We start from the raw sequence: 25954 nt of genomic DNA on the forward strand, positions 1-25954 counted from the left end.
AACAGACCCTATTTCTTTTGTTAATGCAGGTGTAAATCAGGGCCCTCACAGGAAAGGCACATGCTATGGGCAAAGGCACCGCGGAGCACAGCGGCGTATGACGAGATCCACAGAAGAGACACATGCTGTGATAAGCAAGGTTGCTCTACCTTGGTATGCATTACATACTGCTATTCAAGTGTTCAATGACTTCTATTTTTGTTTTACCTCACAGGTATGGTTGGTTTCTATTGTAAATTATAACGCTCCAAAGCAAAGTGATCAAGATGACTGCTATTTTTGTGATTTTTCACAATGATTATCTTTCCTCATAGGATAAGAAGAAATGTATAGAAATACCAGCTGTCTGTGAGTTGCTGAATCTAGTATTAAGCTTGCAGTTGCGCGAGGGATGCCAAATTATATGGCAACATGATTTCCAAGTTGAGCAAGCTTGAAGACACGGAAGATAATGTAAGTTCCCTCTGACCCTCGCCCCACCTTGCCTTGTGTGATACCTTGATGGCCATTGGTCTAACTGTAAATTTGGTGTTGTTGCTGGTTTAAGGGCCAAATGAGTCAGACAGTAAACAAGAAGCGTGGGCTCTTATGGCCACTGTCGGAAATGGTTAGGAGATTCTTCACTGCCGATGGTAGCAAGGGTTTCACGCTGTGGCCTGCGCTGAGGCTATTGATCCCGGTAATAGCATTGGTTGCAGTTTGTGTGGGTTACTACATGCACAGCAGTGTTGAAGAGATAGACTGCACCAACTGTTAGTTGAGCAGGGTATCTGTGCTTACCTTCTGTCCTTTTTCAGGTGAGTGTTTATCGTTGTATAGATCTGATGAGTACTACACGTATTTGTTGGATGTGTGGGTTGAGGACTTGAGGGCGAAGTATTCACGTGTACTGTACTGTTAAACTTGGCTTGTCTAATAGTTGCTTCCACTGTCTAAAAAAGAAAGATAATCTTGTTTTTTTCAGTTGTCAATCAATCATAAGTTTTATAAACAAGTTTACTATTAAAATTTATTACGTGATTAATCAAATGACTTATTACTTGTCAAACATGAGTTCATCCAAGGCTATAGAAATAATCTTTTTCGACTGAAGGGGTATACTAAAGTAAATCGTATGACGAGATCCACAGAAGAGGCACATGCTGTGATAAGCAAGGTTGTTTTACCTTGGTATGCATTACATATTGCTATTCAAGTGTTCAATGAAGGACCTGCTTTAGTTCTAATACTAAAAACTGTTCTATGCTTTCAAGTGTTGACTAATACATGTTTTTATGTTATCAGGATGAATGGAGAACTGGCTTGAAAGCTCTTCGAGCTGACAGTATTAGTAAACTGAAGAAAGCATTTCCAGAACTGGTCCAGGAGGTGATTCTGTCTCCCCAAATATTATCTTATGTTCAAGTGAGCCATGCATATCAGAGATTTAATTTATGGAGTGAAGAACTTCCATCTAACAGATATATCATGATATATTGTCACCTTGTGACTGTAATAGACAATGAGCTACCATTAATTGTTGATATTTCTTTGTTGAAGTGTAACCTTGCTGACCACTTTCATATGTTTATAAATCCAGGTTTCAAGGCCATCCAATTTCCAGGATTTCTACATATATGCATTTCGTTATTGCCTCATAGGTATGGTTGGTTTCTATTGTAAATTATAACGCTCCAAAGCAAAGTGATCAAGATGACTGCTATTTCTGTGATTTTTCACAATGATTATCTTTCCTCAGAGGAAGTAGAAATGTATAGAAATACCAGCTGCTTTCGTTATTGCCTCACAGGTATGGTTGGTTTCTATTGTAAATTATAACGCTCCAAAGCAAATTGATTAAGATGACTGCTATTTCTGTGATTTTTCACAATGATTATCTTTCCTCAGAGGAAGTAGAAATGTATAGAAATACCAGCTGCTTGTGAGTTGCTGAATCTAGTATTAGGCTTGCAGTTCCACCCTCAGGTTGACAAGCTTAATAATTACCTCATGGTAATGGATTATACTTTTCTTCCGTGGTTTTGTTCATGCTTTCTTCATTGAGGCTCGGTGCTTAATTGACATGCTATATTTGAAATGTGTTTCGGTACCAAAATGACTACAAGGCGATAACAATGGACCAGTGGATGGGATTTATTCGTTTGTGTAATGAGGTCACGTTTTGAACACTACCTATTTTGCAGCATTTCATTTGTCCAAAATTTTAAAGAACAACTCAACCTTGGAAACCACTTTCCAATGTTAGTATTCTTTTTATGCTGTCGCTGACATCTGGCATTTGCCTTTTCTAATGTAGATAGACTTCTCAGTGAAATGGGAAACAACCATCTATGCATGCAAACAGAATACAAAGTAGGGCTAAAACGTGTAGGACCAAATGAATCACGACACCAAATCAAGATAACAAAGAGAGGAATGGTGGAAGGACTGGCTCACCTGGAACAGCTGCAGAAGAGGCCGACGACAGCCAGAGGATCTGCGCGTGCCTGCCCTTCTGCTACGTAGCAGATCTACAAGAACAACAGACGCTATGAGCCAATGCACCCAGATCCAACGAAGAGATGAGCAGGAATCGACGCAAGAGAAATTAGGATCCGAAGAAAGGAACGGACCACGGCGACGGAGTCGAGGAGGAGAAAGGCACTTGCGCCGAGTACCAGGCGGAGGGAAAGAGGAAGAGACGAGTGAAGGTGCTCCATATATGTAGTAAAATGAAAAGCAGCGGCATGGGCGCTATGGCGAAGGACAGAAGCACAGCGAGCCGGCGCTGTTGCAAAAGCAGTGGCGACGGGACGGATGCGGAGCACGCATCGAGGCAAGGCAGGGCGCGGATTTGTGGGATTTTAGAATCCGGTGACTAACCCTCACCTAACCCTATGGGCACAGGCACCGCGGAGCACGACTGCGTACTTCGAGATCCACATAAGAGGCACAGAAGAGGAGAGCACTGACCTGGCTAACGGCGAAGCGCCGGCCGCAACCCACGCGCCGTCCTTGGCCGGCGTCACTCCGTCGCAGTCTCACAGACCCGGTCGCCCGCGCCGTTCGTCGCAGATCACGGCACCACGCACGCCCGACAGCCGACGACCGTCCTCGCGCGCGGACGCCGGCGCGCTGCCGTTGGCAGCCGCGTCGCAGCCGAGATCTGCATCGCGGTCTGGGGCTGTGTCGCAATCGAGCTCCACGCGAAGCGCCGGGCGGGCGCAACCCACGCGCCGTCACGCGCTGTCGCTGGCTGTCGTGGCTCCGTCGCGAGCTGAGAGGAGACGGGCGCTCGCGCCGTCCGTCGCAGATCCAGCCGCCCGCGCCGCCCGTCGCGTCGTGCTGTTGCCCCACACCCACGCAAGGAGACGGGACAACCTGAGAGGAGACGGACGCGTCGTGCTGTCGTCCCCACTGCGGGCCCACACCCACGCGAGGAGACGGGCGCGTCGTGCTGTCGTCCCACTGCGGGCCCACACCTACGCCGACCAACAGCCAAACGGGCCCACTGTACCGCACGCACGCGTCGCAGCCTAAAAGGATGGAGTCGCGTGAAACGCTCTGCGCGCAGCGTTTCCGTGTAACTTTTAACTAGAAGTAATTTAGTTAGATCGAATGGTTAGAATTATCTATTCCATTCTACGTGCATTGTGTACCTATCTATCAAATAAAGCATGTATGACATAATTAAACTGCCTATCTCTAATTAATAAATAGTCTAAACTGAAGCACGTACGACATATTTTAATTATCACAAAATTCCTTTTATGCGTATGCCCCATGCCCCATGTGTAGGTGTCCAATGTATCTACGAGCCTAATAATTACAATATATTTGTGTTGCGACATCGCACGATCATGTTTGATGATATTAGTTGAATACGATAGACCCTACCAGCTCTGAGCGATATGTGAGGGTCTAGTAAACCACTATGGTGAACCTTTCTCACAAAAAATACCTATAAAATATTGGGGACATACTAGGAGTGACCGTCGGCGGGTCTCCTGAGGCGGCGGTGGACGATGAACAGCTAGACGAGGAGCAGCAGGCCAAAGGCGACAATAAGAGAGAGCAGTGGGTGGGGTAGACACACCAGGACGGAGTATGGCATTCCTCCAGGCTTGATGGAAGATGGGAAGAGGAGGTCATTTTCAATGCCATCGGATTAATTATGATTTTTAATTATGAAACGTGTGTTGCTTCCGATTTAGGGCCAAACACTAGAGGTGAACCTCTCTCTGCTTGATCGCGGACAGCTCAGAGCCAGATGGTCTATGACCTTGCTGCAGTAGTGGCTCCTTTCTGCGGGGCACAAGACGTTTTGCGCACAAGGCCGGACGGTCCACGGTGGTGCAAAGAGTCTTCTTCGCTCGCCACACCCCAAGAGTGACTCCATCAGGGAGGAGAGTTCTAGGGAGTGTTCTAGAGTCGATAAACCATCCGAGTCATCCCTAGACGACATCGAGCCGCCTAGAGATGAAGGAATAGGTCAAGGAAACTAATACTAGGGCTAAATTACGGCTACTCCTAGGGCAATAAAGTAAAGGAAATGATATGTATATTGATTGGATCGATTGTAGGCGCGTGCAATCGGTCATACCCCTTCATATATGTAGGGGGGAGGTCTAGACCCATTCCTAGGCGTTATCCAACATAATCCACGTGATTAGTTAGATAAGCACGCATGGAAAAGGGTTTTCTCGCCCGAGTTAATCCTATCGTGGACCATCCGAACTTCCCAGTGGACTGTTCGGGGCGTGGACCGTCCGGGCCACATGGACGGACCGTCCGACCGTCTGAGGTGCTACAAATGTTGTTCAACATATGTCCCCTTGCCTTTTGGAGAAACTAAGAGAACCAAAAGCACCTGGTACGGACTCGATGTGAAAGCATCGGTTTTCAAAGCATTTTGTCATACACTAGGATGATATTTCTTCAGGAAACAACTATTCAATGCCTTAGGTAACTCATCTTCTTGCAAAGTTTGTAGCATGTATATATTACCAAATATTGTCATACCTAGTTGCCATCCCTAGTTGCATGACCTGTTGCCATCCCTAATTGCATGACTCTTCCAATTTGACGTATGCTCAGGGGCATAAGGCTGGTCACAACACTTGTTTGATGTATGCTCAGGGGCATAAGACTGGTTACGACGATCAGGGTCACCGACCACTGCCATTGGTGGCCCGCGTCGACTCTAACATCAATAACTTCAGTCGGTCATACAATAGGCATATCGATCAATCGGTTCGATTGACACCGATCGTGTTTGAGCCATCGTCGCTCGATACCAACCAACGTTATTGACTAATCCATTGGACGCTCAGATTGGTACCAACTGTTCGATACACATGACGACTCTAATTGATCGACTGAATCAATACCGACTCGAACTGGTCGGTATCAGTCGCCTTTAGTAACATGACATGTTCTGATTGGTCCATGTATGCACCGTACCACGTCAACTAATCGCTTTTAAACCCATTGAAGAAAAAAATCTAAAATATGGCCTATAAATAGAGGAGTGTTGGTGTTCTAGACCACCGGCTAGTAATTTACGTGCTTTACATGTCCAGTGCGAAACTGTGGATAGTATGCAAGGAAGACACAAGGATTTTATACTAGTTCAAACCGAAAATCTCCACATCCAGTTGAGTAACTTGTGATACCCTACACTATGTATGTAACATGGATGGATTACAAACTCAGTCGAGGGAGAGCTCGATGCCCAAGCCTCTAGGGTGGAGTGCGAGTGAAATGGAGTGCTAAGTGTTGTTACAAGTATTGACTACTTGTGCTTGCTTCTTGCCTAATGCCTTCATTTGTGGTCCTCCCCTTCCTTTTGAGAAGGGAGGCCCTATTACACAAATCTAGGGGTCAGACAAGACAGAGGGGTGTCCTGCCTTGTCGTGTTATTTGTTGTCCTTGCTGACCAAAGGACCTCCCTGGCTAACATTGTCTCCTATCACGGCATTGTAGCCACGCATGCCATGCATATGTGCCTTGTCTTGTCTTGTAGCATGCCCTTGTTTATCCTTCGGACCGTGGAGTGGTTGAGCCATGGTCATCTTTCGTACAGACGCCAATTCATACCTTACCTGGAATGATCATTTAGAATTTCCCCATGTTAGAACCTCACTTGTCGTCATTGGTATGATCTCATGAATTCTGGTCCCGAGGGGTCAGGTGCAACCCTAACCCCTGGATCGAGCGAGGCAAACTTTATCGAGCGTGGTTTTGTACCCAAACCCCTCGACCAACCAGAGGTTGGGTGAGACAGAGACCTAGGGTCGACCTGTCAAGCCCATGGTCCTTAGGGGTCAAGGGTCGATCGAGGCAGAAACACAATGTGGGGCTATTCGCGGGGGTCGAAAGGTAGATAAGTCATGTTATTCAGGGTCCACGTTATATCCGGATTATCCACCCTCAATAAAGAGTGTTTGGCGTCATTCACACCCCCTCACTCTTTAGTTCTCTCCCACCACTTTCTATTTCACTAATGTCATTTCGCTATACCAAACTGTTTGCGCTATCGATCGTCGTCAATCCTTATCTACCACAGATCTTCAATGCATAGCCTTTATCGCCATCCTCACAACCACTCTACCACCACATTATCTTTTCTTTTATAGACTTTGGTTTAAAATGAAATACGACGTTTTGCTTGGAAAAAACTCATCGAGCGCATAATTAAGGAAAAATCATAATTCAAATAAAGTAAATAAAATTCAAAAATAAAAACAAAATTATAGTTCCTAAAAAATAAAACTACTCATTATCATCCTCTGCCACCTATGCATTATCTTTCCCTTCTAGTTTTAATTGTTTGATCATTTTTATGGTCGGTCTATGGGCCCTTTTTATATCATCATCCATGTTAGTGGTGGAGTGATACAATAATTTAATAATGTGCTCATATAATTTTGATTGATTTATCTTCTCGCTAGCCTTGTAGAGCCTATTCACCATGTTCATATTCTTGACAGTGGACTTGCTACTACTCGTTGATGGCCCCTTATCTTTGTGTTGTGCTCACTGCTCTTGCCCTATCACGACCAATGGGGCATGTCAATTCGACACTATCCGATGATGTGGGGCTATAATCGCCCTCCATGTTGATATGAGATCGTTTGCTCATATCGTTGGAGTCGTTGTTACCTTGACGTGTGCACCACTTGGGCTGATGACGAAGAGCACGCCCAAATGCTCTAGCTTGAAGTCTTTCGTCGAGCGTATTGTGAAAGCCCGCCTTTGTCGCTCCGAGTAGCATAGCATCATCTTATTCGCTCGGTCAGGCCACAGACAATCAGTTGGATGTCATTGAAGAGGATGACATTTCAGTTGCTTGTGAACCATCGATTCTTGGCCTGCTTAGTAGTACGGGGGCGATGAGGTTCGATGGTAGAGTTGTATGTAGCTACTATTTGGCCCCAAAAGGATGGTTCACGTGTGCACCTATAAATTTATGAACTCAAAAGGTGTTTTTGACTTAAAAAGTGTGGAACTTATAACAGTATATGTGTACTTATAAGTCTTTCGTCATCTTAGTCCAGTCCTATCGTCGTTGGAACTACGATCCATCGGAGTACAAGGACTGATTGGAGTCTGCATTAGTGTGGATGCTTAGGGGCACTACCATGCTTGGGGAAGAATGAAAAGGAGCATGAGCACCATATGTGGGAGGACCACCATACAAGGCAGATAACGTAGGAGGATAACCATAAGAAGTTGCATATAGAGGAGGAGCATTATACGAACCATAAGGAGGAGGACCATATGGATATCTGTATGGATAAGGAGGAGGATACATATAAGTAAAAGGTTGCAAAGGAGAAGCATCGATGGAAGGGGCTTCAATGGTAGGAGTGTCAATCATTGGAGGTGAAGTATCGGTACTTTGTCGATATGGATATGTAGGAGGATACAAATAAAGAAAGAGAGGTTATGGAGTACTAGAATATATAGGTACGAGCAAGAACGTCCTCACACCAATGATAGACATGAGAAAGACCATCAAATAAGACTTGCCCCGCACAGATATGTCTGAGACCTTGCAAAGATTGCTCATTGAGCAAGTCCATGAATGTATTAAAGTTGAGACTCCACCTTAGATCCATATTAAAAACAGAGAGTAAAAGGCTAATAAACATAGAGTAAACAGAGAGTAAGGTGTGTAAATGAACTCATGCACCCCTCTATTTATAGGGTGGATTTTTTTTTTGAGTTCTTTAAAATTCAAACGTTTAAAATTGTACCGACAGTGTAAATGAACTCAAGCACGCCCTCTATTTATAGGGTAGATTTAATTTTTTTTAGTTCTTTAAAATTCAAACGTTTAAAATGGTACCAGTCAAGCACCGATGATCAGTACCGACCGTGCCTAGTCGGTAACGGTGTTGGAGCATTGGTACCGACCGTGCCTAGTTGGTAACCAGCGCCACGATGGTACCGACTGATCGATATACCCGTCCGGTCCCACTGCAGTCGATACCGACCGTGCTAACCAGTCAGTACCCCACCGACTGGCCAACCGAGTTGCCCACTGTTGTGCTTCATGATCAACTTTAAATTCGTGTTAGGCCCAGGTATATCGCCACAAGGACGGAAGCAAATCAGACCCCCTCAAGGCCTAGTTTGGATACTCTTGGATTGAAGTGGTTTGGAGGGATTAGAGGGTATTTAAATCCTCAATAGGTCAAAAACTCTCACGATACATCTCAATCCACTCCATTCTCTCTTATTCCTAGAGTACCCAAACAAAGCCCAAAGAGTATCATGAACAACAGTAAGGACTTATAACAGCTGGTTGGCTAAAGGAAACAGCGGAGGTAAAAAATCACCAAAGTGATTAAGAAAAAATAGGGGCAAACAAGGTTAAACTCACCAAGAGCATCACTACAAGAAAGCATGTCCTTAGGTTGCTAACATTAGGCAAAAGAACATACCTTGATTTGCAGCAGGGTACAATCATGTATAAACTAAGAAAAAAAAAGCATCTAGCAAATGAAACAACCCTGCCACAAAATTCTGAAGAATATATATTTTTTTGTATCCACTGACAATTCTGAATCACTAGTCACCAAACAAGTCGTCACTGTCATCGGCTGAATTCATGTTTAAATTCATGCCACGCGTCTTCTCCTCAACAGGTTGATCATCTGATTTGTATGCCCAAGATGAGCCCACTTTTGCTGGAACAGAATCCCCATAAAGGTCATCGTAGATTCCAGGTCTTGTTGCGCTCTTTACTTTTTTAAGCACCTCTTGTAGCTTATCTGTTACCCCACTCGGTGAGGTAGAGGTACATTCTTTTCGTGATGCTTGCTCCTTTCCCTTTGGTATGACAGTAACCTGTACAAGAGATTCATACTTCCCAACAAGACTGCCTTCCTTTACACCTATGGGGCCCGGTTCAGTTTCAACATCTGCACCATCTGAAATCCCAACCACTTGGATAAGTTCTCCACCAACCTGATCTCTAAATGACACTCTGCGCTTTTTACCTCTCTTTAAGAGCCTTTCAACTGCATGTTTACCATCATTTGCACTAGAGGCGCCTCCTGAAGAATCTTTGGAACTGGATAATATGTCAGATTTACTTATACCATATCGGTTAAGTACTGTATTGTATGCCACAACAGCATCTTCATCATTGGGGTCCGGAGGAGATGGCAAACTAACATCCGATGGAAGGCTAGGAGTTGGGAATAGAGCAGCTGCGTTCTTTCGCAGGATATAGGTTCTGGTAGATGCAGCAAAGCGAAGTGACTGACCAACTTCAAGTTCAACTGGGTTGTCTTTTGTTAATCTCTCATTCGCAACAAAGGTGCCATGAACCGATCCTAAGTCGATAACATAGATGCTGAATTGGAAAAGCATGGATATGTGGTTAGTAGTAAACCTAGCAGCCTAATACAGTAATGTACAGCAAAACAAAAAGTAGTTCAGGGGATGCTTTTCCAACAAAAAAGTTTAAATGGTATTCCTTACGGGTCTACAAATGCACAAACCATAGAAGTTATTCAAATGGAGCACAAGAATTATGGAATCCATTCCAAATTTCAACCTAAAGTAAATTAATTTTACATTGATAATAAATGGCCTTAAAACATCATTGGATACAGAACCAATGGCATGAGCATCTAGGAGCACCATAGTTCATTATAGATAATAGTTAAGAAAACAGAACATGATATCCTCTTTGTAAGTTGATTTTAGAGTTTTTGGTTAAAGAAAGTTGATAAAGTGATATAAGAACCATTAATAACTGGAAAACAATGTTTCTGAGAAATGCATGTATATAGTAGAAGATAAGTATACACCTAAATCACAATGGTAAAGAAAGACAGTAGAAACAGTCTTCCAGCAGGACATGCATTTCTTTGGCAGAAAAGTTCTAAGGCAACATGCCTGTGTCTAATAACTGAAAGCAAGAGAACAAAGATATCTCTACTACTAAAAAGCGCAGAGCACTTACGTCCACACACCCCTTCGGAATGCCTCTCCAGCTTGTCCGCCCTTCCACACCAGTTTCTTTTTCCCAATAAACAACAGAAAAACCACACCTTCCTACGTGTGCCCTGCTACCTTCCTGCTTTGCCCAACTGGCACCCTGCCTGCCCCAGAGATAGACGCTGCTGCATTTGCAGATAGGTCCCTGTGGCGCCGCGAGCTCAAGAGGGCCCTATGCCATAGCTGTACCAAGCCCATGTCGCCACACCTCAAATGTGTGTAGTCCTTATGGATGAGAGGGGGTTTTGGCCAGAGACAAACAGATGGTAGCGGGTCAGAGCCTCTTGTTTGGTGTCATGTGCCTCATCCGGGACAAGAGGCATACAGATTGTGGTCGCAAAGCTCGAGGTGCTGAATTCAACCTGTGCAGTGCACAGGCCAGCGAGGAGTATGATTGTTAGTGTAGGTGCGGTACAACAGCTGGGGGAATTACTGCCGGAGTTAGCAACAGAGTGTATCGAGACGGCCTTGGACATCTTGGATGCCCTGTCTGCAGTTCCAGAGGGGAGGAAGGCTCTTAAGGGTTGTCTGTGGACAATACCCAATGTTGTCCACTTGCTGATGAGAGTTTCAGAGGCATGCACAAGACAGGCGCTGTCGATGTTGTGGACGGTATGGCGTATGGATCCAAAAGAGTGTGCACCTGCTGCCATTGAGACTGGGTTGACCATGAAGCCTCTACTTGTCATGGTGAAGTGGTTGTTGCACTAGAGCTGAGGCAGAAAGCGTCGGTGCTGCTCAAGGTGTGCCGCCTCAACTGCAGATACCCTCTTCATCTCCAAGTTCAGAATCACAAGGACAATTCAGTGAGGAGATGGGAATGATGCTGCTTCGGTGTGCTTTGACTAATCACTCGATGATGTTTTTTTGTTGATTATCCTTGCTAACTGCTGACTCCAGAGTTCCAAGGAAACAGAATTGCCAAATTGTTGAATGGTAATGAGCATGTATAGATAAACATGCAATCTTATCTGAAGAGATTAGGGTGGTTGAGCAGATGGCAATCAGGTAGGTGGGCACGCAAATTGATGTGAGTTTGATTGGCTCAATAAATACATGAGGCTGACCATTAGTAGTGAGCATTAAGCAAAGCCAGCAAATTTAGTTTTTTTTGGCAATGTGGGTATGCCAGGGCTGTAGATGTTGTTCCCTTCCTTAGTTCCTTGTAATTGCACAATACCGTTGCTTCTACACTGGAATATACATTGCCATTATTTGTTGCCAAATGATCATACCTGAGAGAAGTTTGTATATGGGGGTGTGAAACATCATATGTTGTTTAACAAGGAAAACATTGGTCCTCGATCCTGCTGAATACTTGATTTCCTTTGACATAGAATTATGTATTTGAATGTTCTCTATTTATGCTTGAGTAGATATCGATATGTAAGATGATACTCATGTATTTCAATGTATCTTGAATTAGTACAGTTAGGTGTGTTATAGTGTTTGGTGATCTCAAACCACCATGTTAGCAACTTAGCATGTTGATTGTTTTTTATCTCCTGTTGCGACACACGGGCAAAGACCTAGTTGACAACTAAGATCGATTTCATTTTCCATGTGTGCATTCAGTGGTACTCCACTGAAAATGATTTTGCCTATGATAACAAGGTTGATTTTCATGCGTGGTATGATGCATGAACACATCAAACTATAAAAGGCAGGCACATTTATTGGCCTGTTGGTACTCACAAGTCACAAAAGAAGTTAATTGTGAGATGGCGGAGATGCTATAAAATTTGACATTCGTGGAATAAATAAAGTCCAAAGAAATGTGCCTTACTAAACATGGAATACATAAGAACATATAATAGAATTGCAAGTGATCGGACATGAGGATTCTAACCTTCCATTCCTGTGTGGAATAACAGCAGCATGCTGACGCGACACAGACTGATGGTCCAACACGAAGTCACAAGCAGGAACCTGCCTCCCGAATAGATGCCTCCTGTTGTCCAGATTGATCCTGTCAATGACCTCCCCATCTTTCACCACATCAAGATAGTAGACCCCTGGGCGCGGCTCAATCGCCCAGTCTGGAGGTTGCCACGTCGACTGCCCTCCACCGACCTGTGTCCCAACATGCCCTGGAGCATCACCATCTTGCCCAGCCACCCTTGAGATGGTGCCTTGAGGACTTTGGTGGTTCTGACCTGGCACAAAATTAGAATCCAGTGGCAGTGTCAACGGAGCCAGTGCTTTAGCTGTTCCTGCAGCTGCAGGTGCCTTCTTGGTGCCTGACTCAGACTTCACTGAGAAGGGCTCCAAGGTCTGTGCCTTCTTGAAGCGGTCAAGGCCCCCACGGTACATCTCCCCACACCTCTAATCCACCAGCTCTTCGGTTCCCGTCTTTACCACTCCAAATCCAGCTGCATATGCACTTGTGTACTTCAATACTGCAGACAAGCAAAGGATATTGCTCCTACTGTTGATCAAATTAATTAAATCGGAAACAGCAGTGGAAAGAATTTGCAACCAAACTTAGGCGCCGTTTGTAAAACGGGATATGAGGGGCGGGATAGGGAAATGCGGAGGGAATGGAAAGCTCATCCGCTGAATGGAAATTCGGACCTCTATCCCGTCGGGAGGGGTGGGTCGTGCTGAGATAAGAGCTCCGCACGCGGAAGCAGATAGCCCTCCTGCGCGCTCGACCTTCGGTGGCCTCAGCCCGGAGACGCTCTCGCCTTGCACACCGCGCCGCCGGAGCCGCCAACACCTCGCCCGCGCTCCTTCCACGCGTGGGGGCACCGGAGCCGAACCGTGCTCCTCGCACGGTGCCGCACGAGCTAGGAGGATTCTGATCTGTCGCCTCCTACTCAGGGAAGAAGGGGCATGACCGGGAGGAAGAAGACTCACGGGTGAAGTCGGAGGGGGACGCGCGGCAGGGGGGCAGGGGCTCTGGAAGCACCGCCGGCGCGCGTCGGACGCCCAACCTCCGTATGGCGGTCTAGACTGACTCTGGATACCACGGATTGTTGCTTGGCCTTGGCCTTGGCCTCGACAATACGCATTTGTTGGATAGGAAAATAGGAGGAAGTGGCCGTCGAATAGCAAATGATGTTTTTTTTTCATAAATTTTCTCTATTTCTATGTTCGTAAAACCAGCGCTCAATAAAAAATATTGGTCCTTTAGCTTATATCCAGTAGTGTTCTTTATATTCATCATCTATATTCGTTGATAGTCTTCTCTATAAAAACCTTTTTTTTATTTTCTCTCTTCAATAACGTTCTATATATCTTGTCTTTTATACATAAACTATGTTAGAGGTATATTTTACTTTTGATTTTTATATATACGTATTTATCATACTTACATATATATTGTATGAATCTAGTTTTACTAAATTTGTTGTTTAAATTATTATAATAGATAGAGAAGAGAAAAAAAGAATATATATATATATATATATTGAGAGAGGATTCAGCAACGTCTTCTAAATTTTGAGTGCCGTTTAGAGAACACTGCTGGAGGGATAGAGGACAAGAATCTTCCTAAATATAGGATATAAAATCATTTAGCGTTCATTGCTAGAGAGAGCCTTAGCATTGATATATCCTACAAACATACATGATGATATATGTATAAATAAGGCGTCGTTCTTTTTAGACGGATCTGTCTATTCTCAGCCTCTCATGAGCGAAATCAGTGGCGGACGCAGGACGAAAATTCATGGGGGGCCAAAAACTCACATGACAAATCAAGCAAAAGATCGTAAAAACCAGTGTTGAATTGAATTCAAGATTTATATCAATACACGACATAAATTCAAAGAAAAAATAAATAAAAAAAGAAGTAAATATACTCTTAAGTTCTTACTAGCCTAATAAAAATTGGGTGTACCTTGTCGAATATTGATCTCTTCGATGGATAGGTGTGCCGAGAAAGGGAAGTATACATCTATGGGACGGGATCAGGCGGTATCAATAAGAATGGGACTGGGCCATAGTTAAAATGTTTCTGGATCGATTAAATTGAGGAGCGGTGTTATGGGTCGTTGGTCGACACTTTAAAAAAGGAAGTATACATCTATGGGACAAGAATATTATGAATTTAGTATGTTGATTTTAATGGGCCGATGATCTCGAGTTGATTCTATGGGTCAAGGGTCGTGTTCTAAAATTTCAATAACAAACTAACACCAGTGTAATATCATCTCATTATACCATTGAAACTTAGGCTATCTCTATCAGATTCTTTATCTTATCTTCTATTTTAAACCTTACTCTACAAATAGGGATGAAAGTGGTAATCCGAACTGTTAGGACAAATTTAATATTTTAAAATAGATATGTATAAAATTTGATGTTGATCTTTTCTTATGTTATCAAGCACATTAGTACAAATATGAATAAAACATTACATAAATTGTTTTATGTATTATTTGGTCCCTACAATACAAATAGTTGAAAAAATTACCGAATTTATTTCCGAATTCATACCGAAGTTTATACCTATTATTTGATAAAATATAGAATGAATTTAAGGTTTATCTTTTATGAATCTTTACAAGTTGGATGTTAAAAACAAGAATACAAATTTGTATTATAGATTCCATATCCTATTTATTCGCAATCAAAGAAAAACGACTAAAAAACTGATTACCGAATAAATACTGTTTCCGGCCGTTTTTATCCCTATCTACAAACAGTATCATCTACAGTTCTGTGTCCCCTATTTTACACTACCTGCTGGAGACAGTGTTATACTTATACAAACAGAAAACTTCAACCGACCTAAAACTTTAATTTTTCTCTATACTAACACTAAATAAATATTAGATATATAAGAGAGAGAGAAAATTGAGGGGGGCCATGGCCTACTTTGCCCCCCCTCTCGGTCCGTCCCTGAGCGAAATGAATTGATACAGTTTAGAATATGATCTAGTTTGCTAGAGTTGTTCGTTTTGAACCGGTCTAAAAATAAACTCATCTAGTTTCAACTTTCTTCCCTTAACTTTTCTACTTAGAATGAGTATAGGTGACCTAACTTCTAGATAAGTTCCTGCCTTCCTGGCATAGAAACGAGGTGGTGACCAGAAATAAGTGAGTTGAAGGATGTAGGAGTATCTTATTATTATACCGGGTGCAAACTAACCCACTGATCGTGCAAATAAAGGAGTAATGGTCGATTGTGACGGAGTGACCGATGGTTTGATTGAAAATGAATGGTACATGCCATCGATAGATTTGATCGATTCATCCACTGACGATGAACGTATGCGCGTTTGTGCTTAGTTTACATTGAACCCGTACACACCATCGACATTAATTGATGAGCACAGATCGATCATCATCGTACACCGACACGTGCAACTACTACACGCCTACGACTTCAACAAGTAGAGTACAAGGAACACCACCACTGACACGGCTCGCTCGACGGACGGACGGATCGATCATCAGTTAGTTGCCGGGGACGAAGTTGGTGGCGTAGGCCCAGGCGTTGTTGGCGACGGGGTCGGCGACGTGGTCGAAAAGGTTTTCGATGGGATCCTTGCCGATGACGAGGCGTTGTTGGCGACGGGGTCGGCGACGTGGTCGAAAAGGTTTTCGATGGGACCCTTGCCGATGACGATGGCCTGCAATACAGTAAAAAAGGAAACGTTCGACGCCCACGTTATGTCCGACGACCCACTAGGCAACCGTCGGACATAAGGTTATGTCCGACGGTCAAGGGCTGCTGTCGAAAATAATAGTAAACAGCCGACGACTGTCAGACTGGCCATCGGACATAAGTTTATGTTCGACGGCCTGTCTGACAGCCGTCGGACATAACCGTATGTCCGACGGCCTCCTAGGGCACCGTCGGAAATAAAGAATTTTAATCGACGCCTCGAGCCTGCATCGTTTCATTCTACCGCGCGCAGCCCATGCAGCCAAGCCGCCGCCGCCGCCACCGTAGACCTCTCGTCACCGTGACTCCGCCGCCGCAAGGTTGCTCCACCACCGCCCAAGCACAGCCCGTGCCCGACGACCTCCCCTCCCGCCCCGACGCGCAGCCCGAGCACGACGCCACCGAAGCCACCCCGACGCAGCACGACGCCACCGGAGCCGCCCCGACGCAGCCCGCGGCCACCGGAGCCTCTGCCCCCGTCCCCGACGCCACCGGCGCCCGCCCCGACCCCGCCGGAGCTCGCTTCACCGGCTCATCGTCCGGCAAAGTGAGCAATTTTAAAATTTTTAGTATAATTTTGTGTATAAATATAGCTTGTTTATGCAATTAAATTAGCTTGTTTTAATTTATTTATTAGTGGCTATATAATTTAAACTTTTAATTTCCGAGGGTAATTATTAAGCCCTCGGAAATAAGGTTGTTTTATTTGATTTAGGGTCCCGTGAAATGATTTTTTGTAGTGCTATTATATTAGTTTGGTTAATTAGTGGCTATTGTATTAGTGTGGTTAATTAGTAATCATAACTAATTAAGTTAACGTCTCGTATCACTACAGCAATCCAAAGCATTCCCATCGGCTACATTAATTCCCGTCGGTCTGCGCGCGGGCCGACGGAAATTAATTAATCCATGTCGGCCAAAATAAGACCGACGAGGATTATTTAATTCCCGTCGGCCAGTCAACGTAGCCGACGGGGATTAACTAACTCCCGTCGGCCCGCGTACAGCCGACGGCGATTAACTAACTCCCGTCGGCCGCGCCGCCAGGCCGACGGGAGTTATTCGAAATAACCACTGTTGTGCCCTTTCTTCTTCCTTTCTGTTTCTTTCACCGCTCTCTCTACGCCCGCGCCCGCGCCGCCGTTCTGCCCGCCACCGCCCGCACGCCGTCGGCCGACGTCGCCGCCCCGCCGTCGTCCCCCCGCCCCCGGCCGCGCCCCGCGCCCACGGCCGCCACCCCGCTCGCCCGGCCGCCGCACCCGAGCCCACGGCCGCCGCCCCCGCCCGGGCGCCCGACTACCGCCGCCGAACGCCGTCGCCCGCCCAACGCCGTCACCCGCCGCCGTCCACGGTAGCCGCGGCTTCCCCACATCGACGTCGTCTACCACCGTCGTCCGCGCAAAGCGAGCAATGTATATTATATATATTGTAATATTTTATTTTCGTCGGTTTTTTATGGCCGGCGGGAGTTAACTGTAATGTGATTAAGTTTTGTTTAAATTTGTTAATTAACAGTGTTATTAGTCTTCATATTTTTAATTTTATGTTGCAAATATAAAATATGTTGTTTAATGTTATTAGTTAATGAATTGGATGATATGTTATGTATATATATATGTATGTGTGACGTTTATGTGTTATGTATATATATAGTTATGTTATGTATATATATAGATGTATGTGTGACGTTTATGTTATGTATATATATAGTTATGTTATGTATATATATAGTTTAACTATTTATCTATAGATGTATGTGTGACGTTTATAAACATGAATGTCTCACACACGCAATTCTTACTCGTACACACAGCCGCAATATGGGTGATAGACATGATTGGATGTATGAAGGTTTTCAAGAAGGGTGGGTGTCACACAAGTGAATGGTTTGCCAAGACGCAGATGTTTCTGGACCATGCAACTGCTTTGTCACAAATAGATAATATTAGGTGTACATGCAATAAATGTCGAAATATGACGAGCCACACCAAGAGGCAGGTCACACTACACCTGTGCTCGCATGGTTTTGTGCCAGGCTATAAGGTCTGGTATCTCCACGGGGAGTCACGCCTTGAACGAGCAACAGAAGTAGAAGTTGATGACGGTGAAGATGATGTTGATAGGATGGACCAGATGCTTGAGGATCTGCAACCTAAACTGGCACCAGATCATCATGATTCACCTACACCGGAGGTTCAGAAGTTCTTTGACCTACTTAAAGCGTCAGAAGAGCCTCTTCACGGGCACACTGACGTGACTGTACTCGAATTCATGACCCGGCTGATGTCAATCAAGTCCAAGTTTGCATTCTCAATTAATTGTTACAAGGAGCTTGTGGATTTGATTAGCGAGGTTCTTCCTACGGGTCACAAGATGCCCAAAGACATGTACCAGTCCAAGAAATTGCTTGAAGGTCTTGGTATGGAGTATGAGAAGATTGATGTTTGCCAAGACAACTGTATGCTTTTTTGGAAGGAACATGGCAGAGAACAGAAATGCTTAAAATGTGGGAAGTCGAGGTACGTGGAGCTTGTAAATGAAGATGGGGAGAAGGTGGTGACAAAGGTTGCACATAAACAACTTCGGTACATGCCTCTCACTCCTAGAGTGAAACGTTTGTTTCTCTCGAGGAAGACCGCTATGCACATGAGGTGGCATAAAGATTGTACGGACAGACAAGATGGGTTAATGGTGCACCCATCAGATGGTGATGCATGGAAGGCTCTTGACAAATTTGATCCAGATTTTGCCAGCGATGCAAGAAACGTTCGTATCGACTTGGCAACTGATGGTTTCACACCGTTCAATATGACCGCTGCGTCGTATTCATGTTGGTCTGTCATTGCCATACCGTACAACCTTCCACCTGCTCTTTGCATGAAATATGAGTTTATGTTCCTATGTCTTGTTATACCTGGGCCTGAGCATCCTGGCGTACGCCTCAATGTGATGCTTCAACCACTGATTGAAGAGTTAAAGAAGATATGGCAAGGTGTGGAAGCCTATGATTGCTTCAAGAAGCAGAAATTCAATCTTCGTGTTGCATATCTGTTCTTGGTTCATGATTTTATGGTGTATGGTATTTTCTCTGGATGGAGCGTGCATGGTAGATTGACGTGTCCTTATTGTGCTAAAGATACAGATTGTTTTCGTTTTAGTGCTGGTGGCAAGATATGTTACTTTGATTGCCATAGATGTTTTCTACCCTTCAATCACCCCTTCAGAAGGCAGAGAAAGGAATTTAGGAAGGGCACCATCGTCACGAAGGGACCACCCAAGCGACGTAGTGGGATAGAAATTACAGAAGAGCATATGAAACTTGTCCTAGACGAGAGTGGGAAAAGGTATCAAGGTTTTGGTGAGGAGCATAACTGGACTCACATATGTGGCTTGTGGGAGCTTCCTTATGCTAAGTCATTGATTTGATGCACAACATCAACGTCATGCATCAAGAGAGTAACTTTTGCCAAGCCCTCATAAATACATGCATGGATTTCCCTGATAAAACGAAAGACAATGATAAGGCACGCATGGACTTAGCAGTGATATGTGATCGTCCAACCCTAGTGCTTAGAGAAAACGGAGGCAAACCAAAAGCTGACTATTGTCTGAAATCTAAACAACGGAAAGAAGTGATGAAGTGGATGAAGGATATTAAATTCCCCGATAGTTATGCCGCTGGTTTTAGAAGATCTATGAACTTGAAGACAATGAAGATGAATGGACTGAAGAGCCATGACTTCCACATAATTATGGAGAGGCTCATGCCTGTAATGTTTCGTGGGTACATTTCAGAAGCTGTGTGGAAAACGTTAGCTGAAGTTAGCTATTTCTACAGACAGTTGTGTGCTAAAGAAATCAGAAGAGATGTGATGGAACAGCTGGAGAAAGAGGCACCAGTGCTTTTGTGCAAATTGGAAAAAATATTTCCACCGGGTTTCTTCAATCCTATGCAGCATCTCTTTATACATCTTCCATATGAGGCTAAGGTCGGTGGTCCTGTTCAGTATAGGTGGATGTTTCATATAGAAAGAGCTTTAAAGAAGCTTAGAGCAATGGTGGGCAATAAGGCAAGAGTTGAAGGATGTATTGCGGAACAATTTAAACTTAAGGAGGTAGCACAATTCACAAGTTGTTACTTTGCAGAAGAACATAATGTATTTGCTCGAAAGAAAAGGTACCATGATGATGAACGAGAGATGCCTCCTTGTAGTGATCTTTCGATTTTTCAGACAAACGGCAAAGCCGTTGGTCCACCCAAGGCATATCACCTCAGTATGGAAGAACGGAAGTCTGCTTTACTGTACATGTTCACGAATATGCCTGAGGTGGAGAAATATTTTGTGTAAGACTTATTTTCTTAAACTGTTCATATGTGAATTAGTTTATGTTATCAAATATCTCATGTCACACAATAATATTTGACAGTGAGTTTGATGAACAAAACATGAGGTGTCTTGGTAGGCCAACAGCGAGAGACATAGACAAATTGCGACGCGATGGTATGCATGGGCGACCTAATTTCATTATGTGGCTTCGGGACCGTGTAAGTCTTAATTATGTGGCTCCGAGAGCTAATTTCAGTTAACTAATATTACAGAATTTGCTAATGCTTTATGGCATAATTGACAGTTTGGGGAGGAAATGAATTTGAATGATGACTTACGTCAGTTATCTATTGGAAGCGTAACTGCCAAAAGCTATGGACGTTACGACGTCAATGGATATCGCTTTCGTTCAAGCATTTTCGAATCAAGTCATCCTATGGCCGCCACTCAAAATAGTGGAGTCGTTACTAGGGCAACCGACATGGAAGGACACGAAGCCTGCTATTACGGGAAAATCAAAAATATAATCGAGATTACATTTGCTGGAAATAAGCCTTTAGCGCTAGTTTTCTTTGAGTGTAAATGGTATGACCCGAAGTATTATAGGACCGAATTTGGGATGACACAGATCCAACCCGAAAAATTGCTTCAAGGACACGACACATATATTGTAAATCTATGACTTATACCATTGCATTTGTATTCTTTATGTTGTAGCTTCGATATCGGTTGCCTGACGGAGAGGATTACATGGGGCACGCTGAACGTGTCTTCCAAAACAATGCAAAGAAGCTGGTGAAGGATGCCATATACTATGCGAGAATTCAGGCTACAAACCTGTATTTTCAAAAGCATCCGGAAGAAGCAGGCCCCTTGAATAAAAAGGAAGGGTCCTCAAAGATATATTTGACTGAGGATCAATATCGTGAGGTTAGTATTCAATTTGTTTTACCCTTTATATTGACTGTTGTGATTGATATAATATGTAACATTGTGTGTGCAGGTGATGGTTCCATGGATGGCACCCGTGCCTGATACGTACTATGCTTGGTGTCGATATTGGGCTTCCGAAGGCTTCCAGAAAGCGTCAGCGCATCACAGACAATGTCGAGGAACCAATCCTAACCACAAGTTTGGCGGTAACGACATGATACGAAAAGCTAAAAGAATGGTAAGTTTGATCTAGCTATGTCGATCAGCAAATAATACGATTTCTTATGAATGTTTTTTGTTTATACAAGAAGCTATGAGTGGCCAAAAGCCTAGTGACATTGAGGTCTACCAGGAGGGCCATAAAGGACCAGACCCGAACAACCCTGACCAGCTCTACAGCCAGACAACCACGGATCGCTTGGTGAGTTTTGGCTCAAAAGTTCAAACGTTCAAATTATATAAATTCCTGCATTTGTAAGGTTGTGAATGATGTATAGGCAGCATATGGGGAGGAGATGGTTCGTCGCCATGGCCCTGACTTCGACTGGCGCCATGAACCGGTGGATCCCTCGGTGGTGTACGCAAGTGGTGGTGGCAAAGCGCATGGATGGTAAGCTCTAACTTATGAAATTATATGGTTGACACTAAATTGATTATACATTAATCACATTTTTTGAATCACTTATAGATACGCTCTCTTCGACGGATTCATTGACTCGTCGTCGGTGAGATCTCAGAGGACGGGTTCATCTTCCCGTAGCTCATGCTCTCATCGACCGAACGAGCAGGAGTTGGAGATTATGAGGATGCGTGAAGAGATGAGACAACAACGCGAATTTATGGAGGCTTGCAATGCACATAACCAAGCGATGTATCAAGTGAGTACACATAATCCGAACTCTAAATTATTATATTTCAATACAACATCTTCGGTAGTAACACATATGTGTTTAACAGTTAATGCAGCAACAGGGCATGGCAACAAATTTTCCACCGCCACCACAATGGAGCCAATTTGCAAACACACCAGTTCCACCACCACAGTTCACCACCCCTCCGACACATATACCTGCACCTGGAGATAGGGTACGTTTGATAACTCTCCATTAATTTATATACTTGTATACTTTTTGATATTTGCATTTAACGTGATAATATTTGCTAACTTGCATAGGTTACGCCTGAAGCGGGTGGTAGTGTGTCTGATCCAGCAGTAGGGACTGGATTTGTTGACTCGCTCTTCGCGTTCCCTCCTCCTGGTGGTGGTGGCGGCAGCGGTCAAAGCTCTAACCACCCAAGTGGTGGTTATCTCTAAACACTTGAACTTATGTTTAAAATGTCGTACTCGTTGGTCGATGTTATGTTTCAATACTATGTCGTACTCGTTGGTGGATGTTGGTGGATGTTATGTTTCAATACTATGTCGTACACGTTGGTGGATGTTTTAATTATAAATGCAAGTGTTTATGTCTAAATGCATGTGTTTGTGGATGTCGTATCTCTAAATGCATGTGTTTGTAATGTGGCTGTTATCTGTGATTTATGTTATGTTTGATATATGTTATGTTTGATATATGTTATGTGTGTAGAAATAGTGACATAATTTAGTGCTGTTTTTGTAGCAGTATAGGGTAATTCCCGTCGGCCCAGTTAATTCCCGTCGACTATGGTCGAACCGACGGGAATTAACTAATAATGCTCGTCGGCCCAGTTAATTCCCGTCGGCCACGTCGGACCGACGGGAATTAATTCATAACTCCCGTCGGCCTGGGAAACCGACGGGAATTAATAAATAACGCCCGTCGGCCAGCAACACCGACGGGAGTTAGCCTTAACTCCCGTCGGCCACCTTCTAGCCGACGGGAATTAATTATTCCCGTCAGCCGCCGACGGGGATAAACTTATCCCCAATAAGGGACGCCTGGCGGCTGACAACCGACGGGAATAAACCCTAAACCGACGGGAATTACTTACCGACGGGAATTAAGTGAATTCCTGTAGTGTATCTAGTATGGAGGAGAATCGTCGATGGATGTATGAAGGTTGGAAGAAAAGAGGTGCTCTATCAAGTGAGTGGGTTGCCAAGACTGATGCTTTTCTCGACCATGCTTTTGCTCGGCCAGAGACTGGAACCGATGTTAGGTGCCCTTGTAGCAAGTGTCGGAACATTAATTTCCTTGACAGGAGGACTATGTCGATACATATTTGCAAGAACGGTTATATGTCAGGCTATGAGGTGTGGGTGCACCACGGTGAGGACCCACCTCCTCGTATTGTATCGGAAGTTCAGTCACATGAAGAGGACTACGATAGGATGGAAGAGATGCTTGACGATGTACACCATGAGCTTCTAACCGTCGATTCGGAGAACCCCGGTCAACCCACCAAGTTTGAGGATCCAGCTACACCTGAGGTTCAGAAGTTCTTCGAGCTCCTTAAAGCTGCCGAAGAGCCGTTGCATGAGCACACAAAATTGATCGTCCTTGTATTTGTGACTCGACTTATGGCTATTAAGTCTAAGTTTGCATTCTCAAACAACTGTTACAAGGAGCTTTTGAACTTGATCAGTGATGTACTTCCGGAGAATCACAAGATGCCAAAGGACATATGTCAGTCTAAAAAGTTGTTATTTGGGCTCGGTATGGACTACGAAAAAATCGATGTCTGTGAAAATAATTGTATGCTTTTCTGGAAGGAGACCGCGGGTGAGAAGAAGTGTACTGTATGTGGTGAGCGTAGATTCGTTGAGGTTGAAAACGACGATGGTTTGACCGTGACTACGAAGATTGCACGTAAGCAGTTTTGTTACATGCCTCTTATACCTCGGTTGAAACGTTTGTTCATCTCCAAGAATACAGCTAGACATATGAGGTGGCACAAAGAAGGGGTACGTGAGAATCCAAATGTCATGGTGCACCCAGCTGATACAGATGCATGGAAGGCACTTGTCGGGGACCATAATTAGGGGTACCCTCAAGGCTCCTAAATCTCAGCTGGTAACCCCCATCAGCACAAAGCTGCAAAGGCCTGATGGGTGCGACTAAGTCAAGGATCGGTCCATTCGAGGGACGCGATCACGCCTCGCCCGAGCCCAGCCTCGGGCAAGAGCAGCCGACCCCGGAGGATCTACGTCTCGCCCGAGGCCCCCCTCCAGCAACGGACACACCCTCGGCTCGCCCGAAGCCCAGTCTTCACCAAGAAGCAACCTTGGCCAAATCGCCACGCCAACCGACCAAATCGCAGGGACATTTAATGCGAAGGTGGCCTGACACCTTTATCCTGACGCACGCCCTCCAGTCGACAGAGCCGAAGTGACCGCAGTCACTTCGCCGCTCCACTGACCGGTCTGACAAAAGGACAGCGTCGCCTGCGCCGCTCTGACGGCTGTGCCACTCGACAGAGTGAGGCTGACAGCGGCCAAGCCCGGCCCTAGGCGCCATGGGAAACTCCGCTTCGCCCGACCCCATGGCTCGGACTCGGGCTCAGCCCCGGAAGACGGCGAACTCCGCTCCGCCCGACCCCAGGGCTCGGACTCGGGCTCAGCCCCGGAAGACGACGAACTCCGCTCCGCCCGACCCCAGGGCTCGGACTCGGGCTTAGCCCCGAAGAACGACGAACTCCGCTCCGCCTGACCCCGGGGCTTGGACTCGGGCTCAGCCCCGGAAGACGACGAACTCCGCTCCGCCCGACCCCAGGGCTCGGACTCAGGCTCAGCCCCGAAGAACGACGAACTCCGCTTCGCCCGACCCCAGGGCTCGGACTCAGCCCTGGCCTCAGCCAACGGTCTCCGCCTCGCCCAACCCGGGGGCTCGGACTCGACCTTGGCCTCGGAAGACAGACTCGGCCTCGACCTCGGAGGAGCCTCCACATCGCCCAACCCAGGGCACGGACCGACCACGTCAACAGGAGGCGCCATCATTACCCTACCCCAAGCTGACTCAGGCTACGGGGAACAAGACCGGCGTCCCATCTGGCTCGCTCCGCCAGACAAGTAATGATGGCGCCCCGCACGCCCCATGATGACGGCGGCTCTCAGCCCCCTTACAGAAGCAAGAGGACGTCAGCAAGGACTCGACAGCCCCGACAGCTGTCCTTCCACCAGGCTCCAGCGCTCCTCCGACGGCCACGACACCACACGAACCGGGTGCCAAAACCTCTCTGGCTGCCACGGTGGCATGTACTTAGGGCGCTAGCTCTCCTCCGCTAGACACGTTAGCACGCTGCTACACCCCCCATTGTACACCTGGATCCTCTCCTTGCGCCTATAAAAGGAAGGACCAGGGCCCTCTTACAGAGGGTTGGCCGCGTGGGGAAGGACGGGACAGCGCTCGCGTGAGGCCGCTCGCTCCCTCCCGCGTGGACACTTGTAACCCCCTACTGCAAGTGCACCCGACCTGGGCGTGGGACAAACACGAAGGCCGCGGGATTCCACCTCTCACGCTCGTCTCCCTCCGGCTGCCTCCCCCCTTCGCGCTCCGTCTCGCGCCGACCCATCTAGGCTGGGGCACACGGCGACAATTTACTCGTCGGTCCAGGGACCCCCGGGTTTCGAAACGCCGACAGTTGGCGCGCCAGGTAG

The 25954-nt window shown here is 45.5% G+C and overlaps 2 protein-coding genes and 2 pseudogenes across 10 annotated transcripts in view; 2 read left to right on the forward strand and 2 right to left on the reverse strand.

The window, feature by feature from the left end:
- Positions 1 to 3572, reverse strand: part of LOC100383940 (uncharacterized) — a 38881-nt gene extending 35309 nt beyond the window's left edge. For 4 of the 8 annotated variants that reach the window (XM_020537458.3, XM_020537460.3, XM_020537456.3 and 1 more), the window contains exons 1-2: positions 2613 to 2877; positions 2437 to 2510 (exon numbers count right to left, since the gene is read on the reverse strand). The gene's annotated coding sequence lies outside the window, so the exon portion shown is untranslated. Of the gene's footprint in view, positions 1 to 2436; positions 2511 to 2612; positions 2878 to 2952 lie in introns of those variants that run through there. The other 4 variants (XM_020537457.3, XM_035958969.1, XM_020537459.3 and 1 more) reach the window with 4 other exon arrangements.
- Positions 362 to 960, forward strand: LOC111589302 (LOC100285117-like pseudogene; annotated as a pseudogene). Its single transcript, NR_163577.1, has 2 exons — positions 362 to 453; positions 548 to 960. The product of NR_163577.1 is annotated as a protein-like pseudogene (transcript).
- Positions 1032 to 2317, forward strand: LOC111589311 (DCN-1 pseudogene; annotated as a pseudogene).
- Positions 3573 to 8775: 5203 nt separating the features above from the next.
- The window catches only part of LOC103626067 (protein phosphatase 1 regulatory inhibitor subunit PPP1R8 homolog), a 63117-nt gene continuing 45938 nt past the window's right edge, over positions 8776 to 25954 (reverse strand). The window contains 3 exon segments of the mRNA XM_020537937.1: positions 8776 to 9847; positions 12347 to 12485; positions 15912 to 16015. Coding sequence (XP_020393526.1) covers positions 9058 to 9847; positions 12347 to 12485; positions 15912 to 16015 — 1033 coding nt within the window. The 3' untranslated portion in view covers positions 8776 to 9057.

This window comes from Zea mays, chromosome 5 (assembly GCF_902167145.1).
Source record: "Zea mays cultivar B73 chromosome 5, Zm-B73-REFERENCE-NAM-5.0, whole genome shotgun sequence".
Classification (NCBI taxonomy): Eukaryota; Viridiplantae; Streptophyta; class Magnoliopsida; order Poales; family Poaceae; genus Zea; species Zea mays.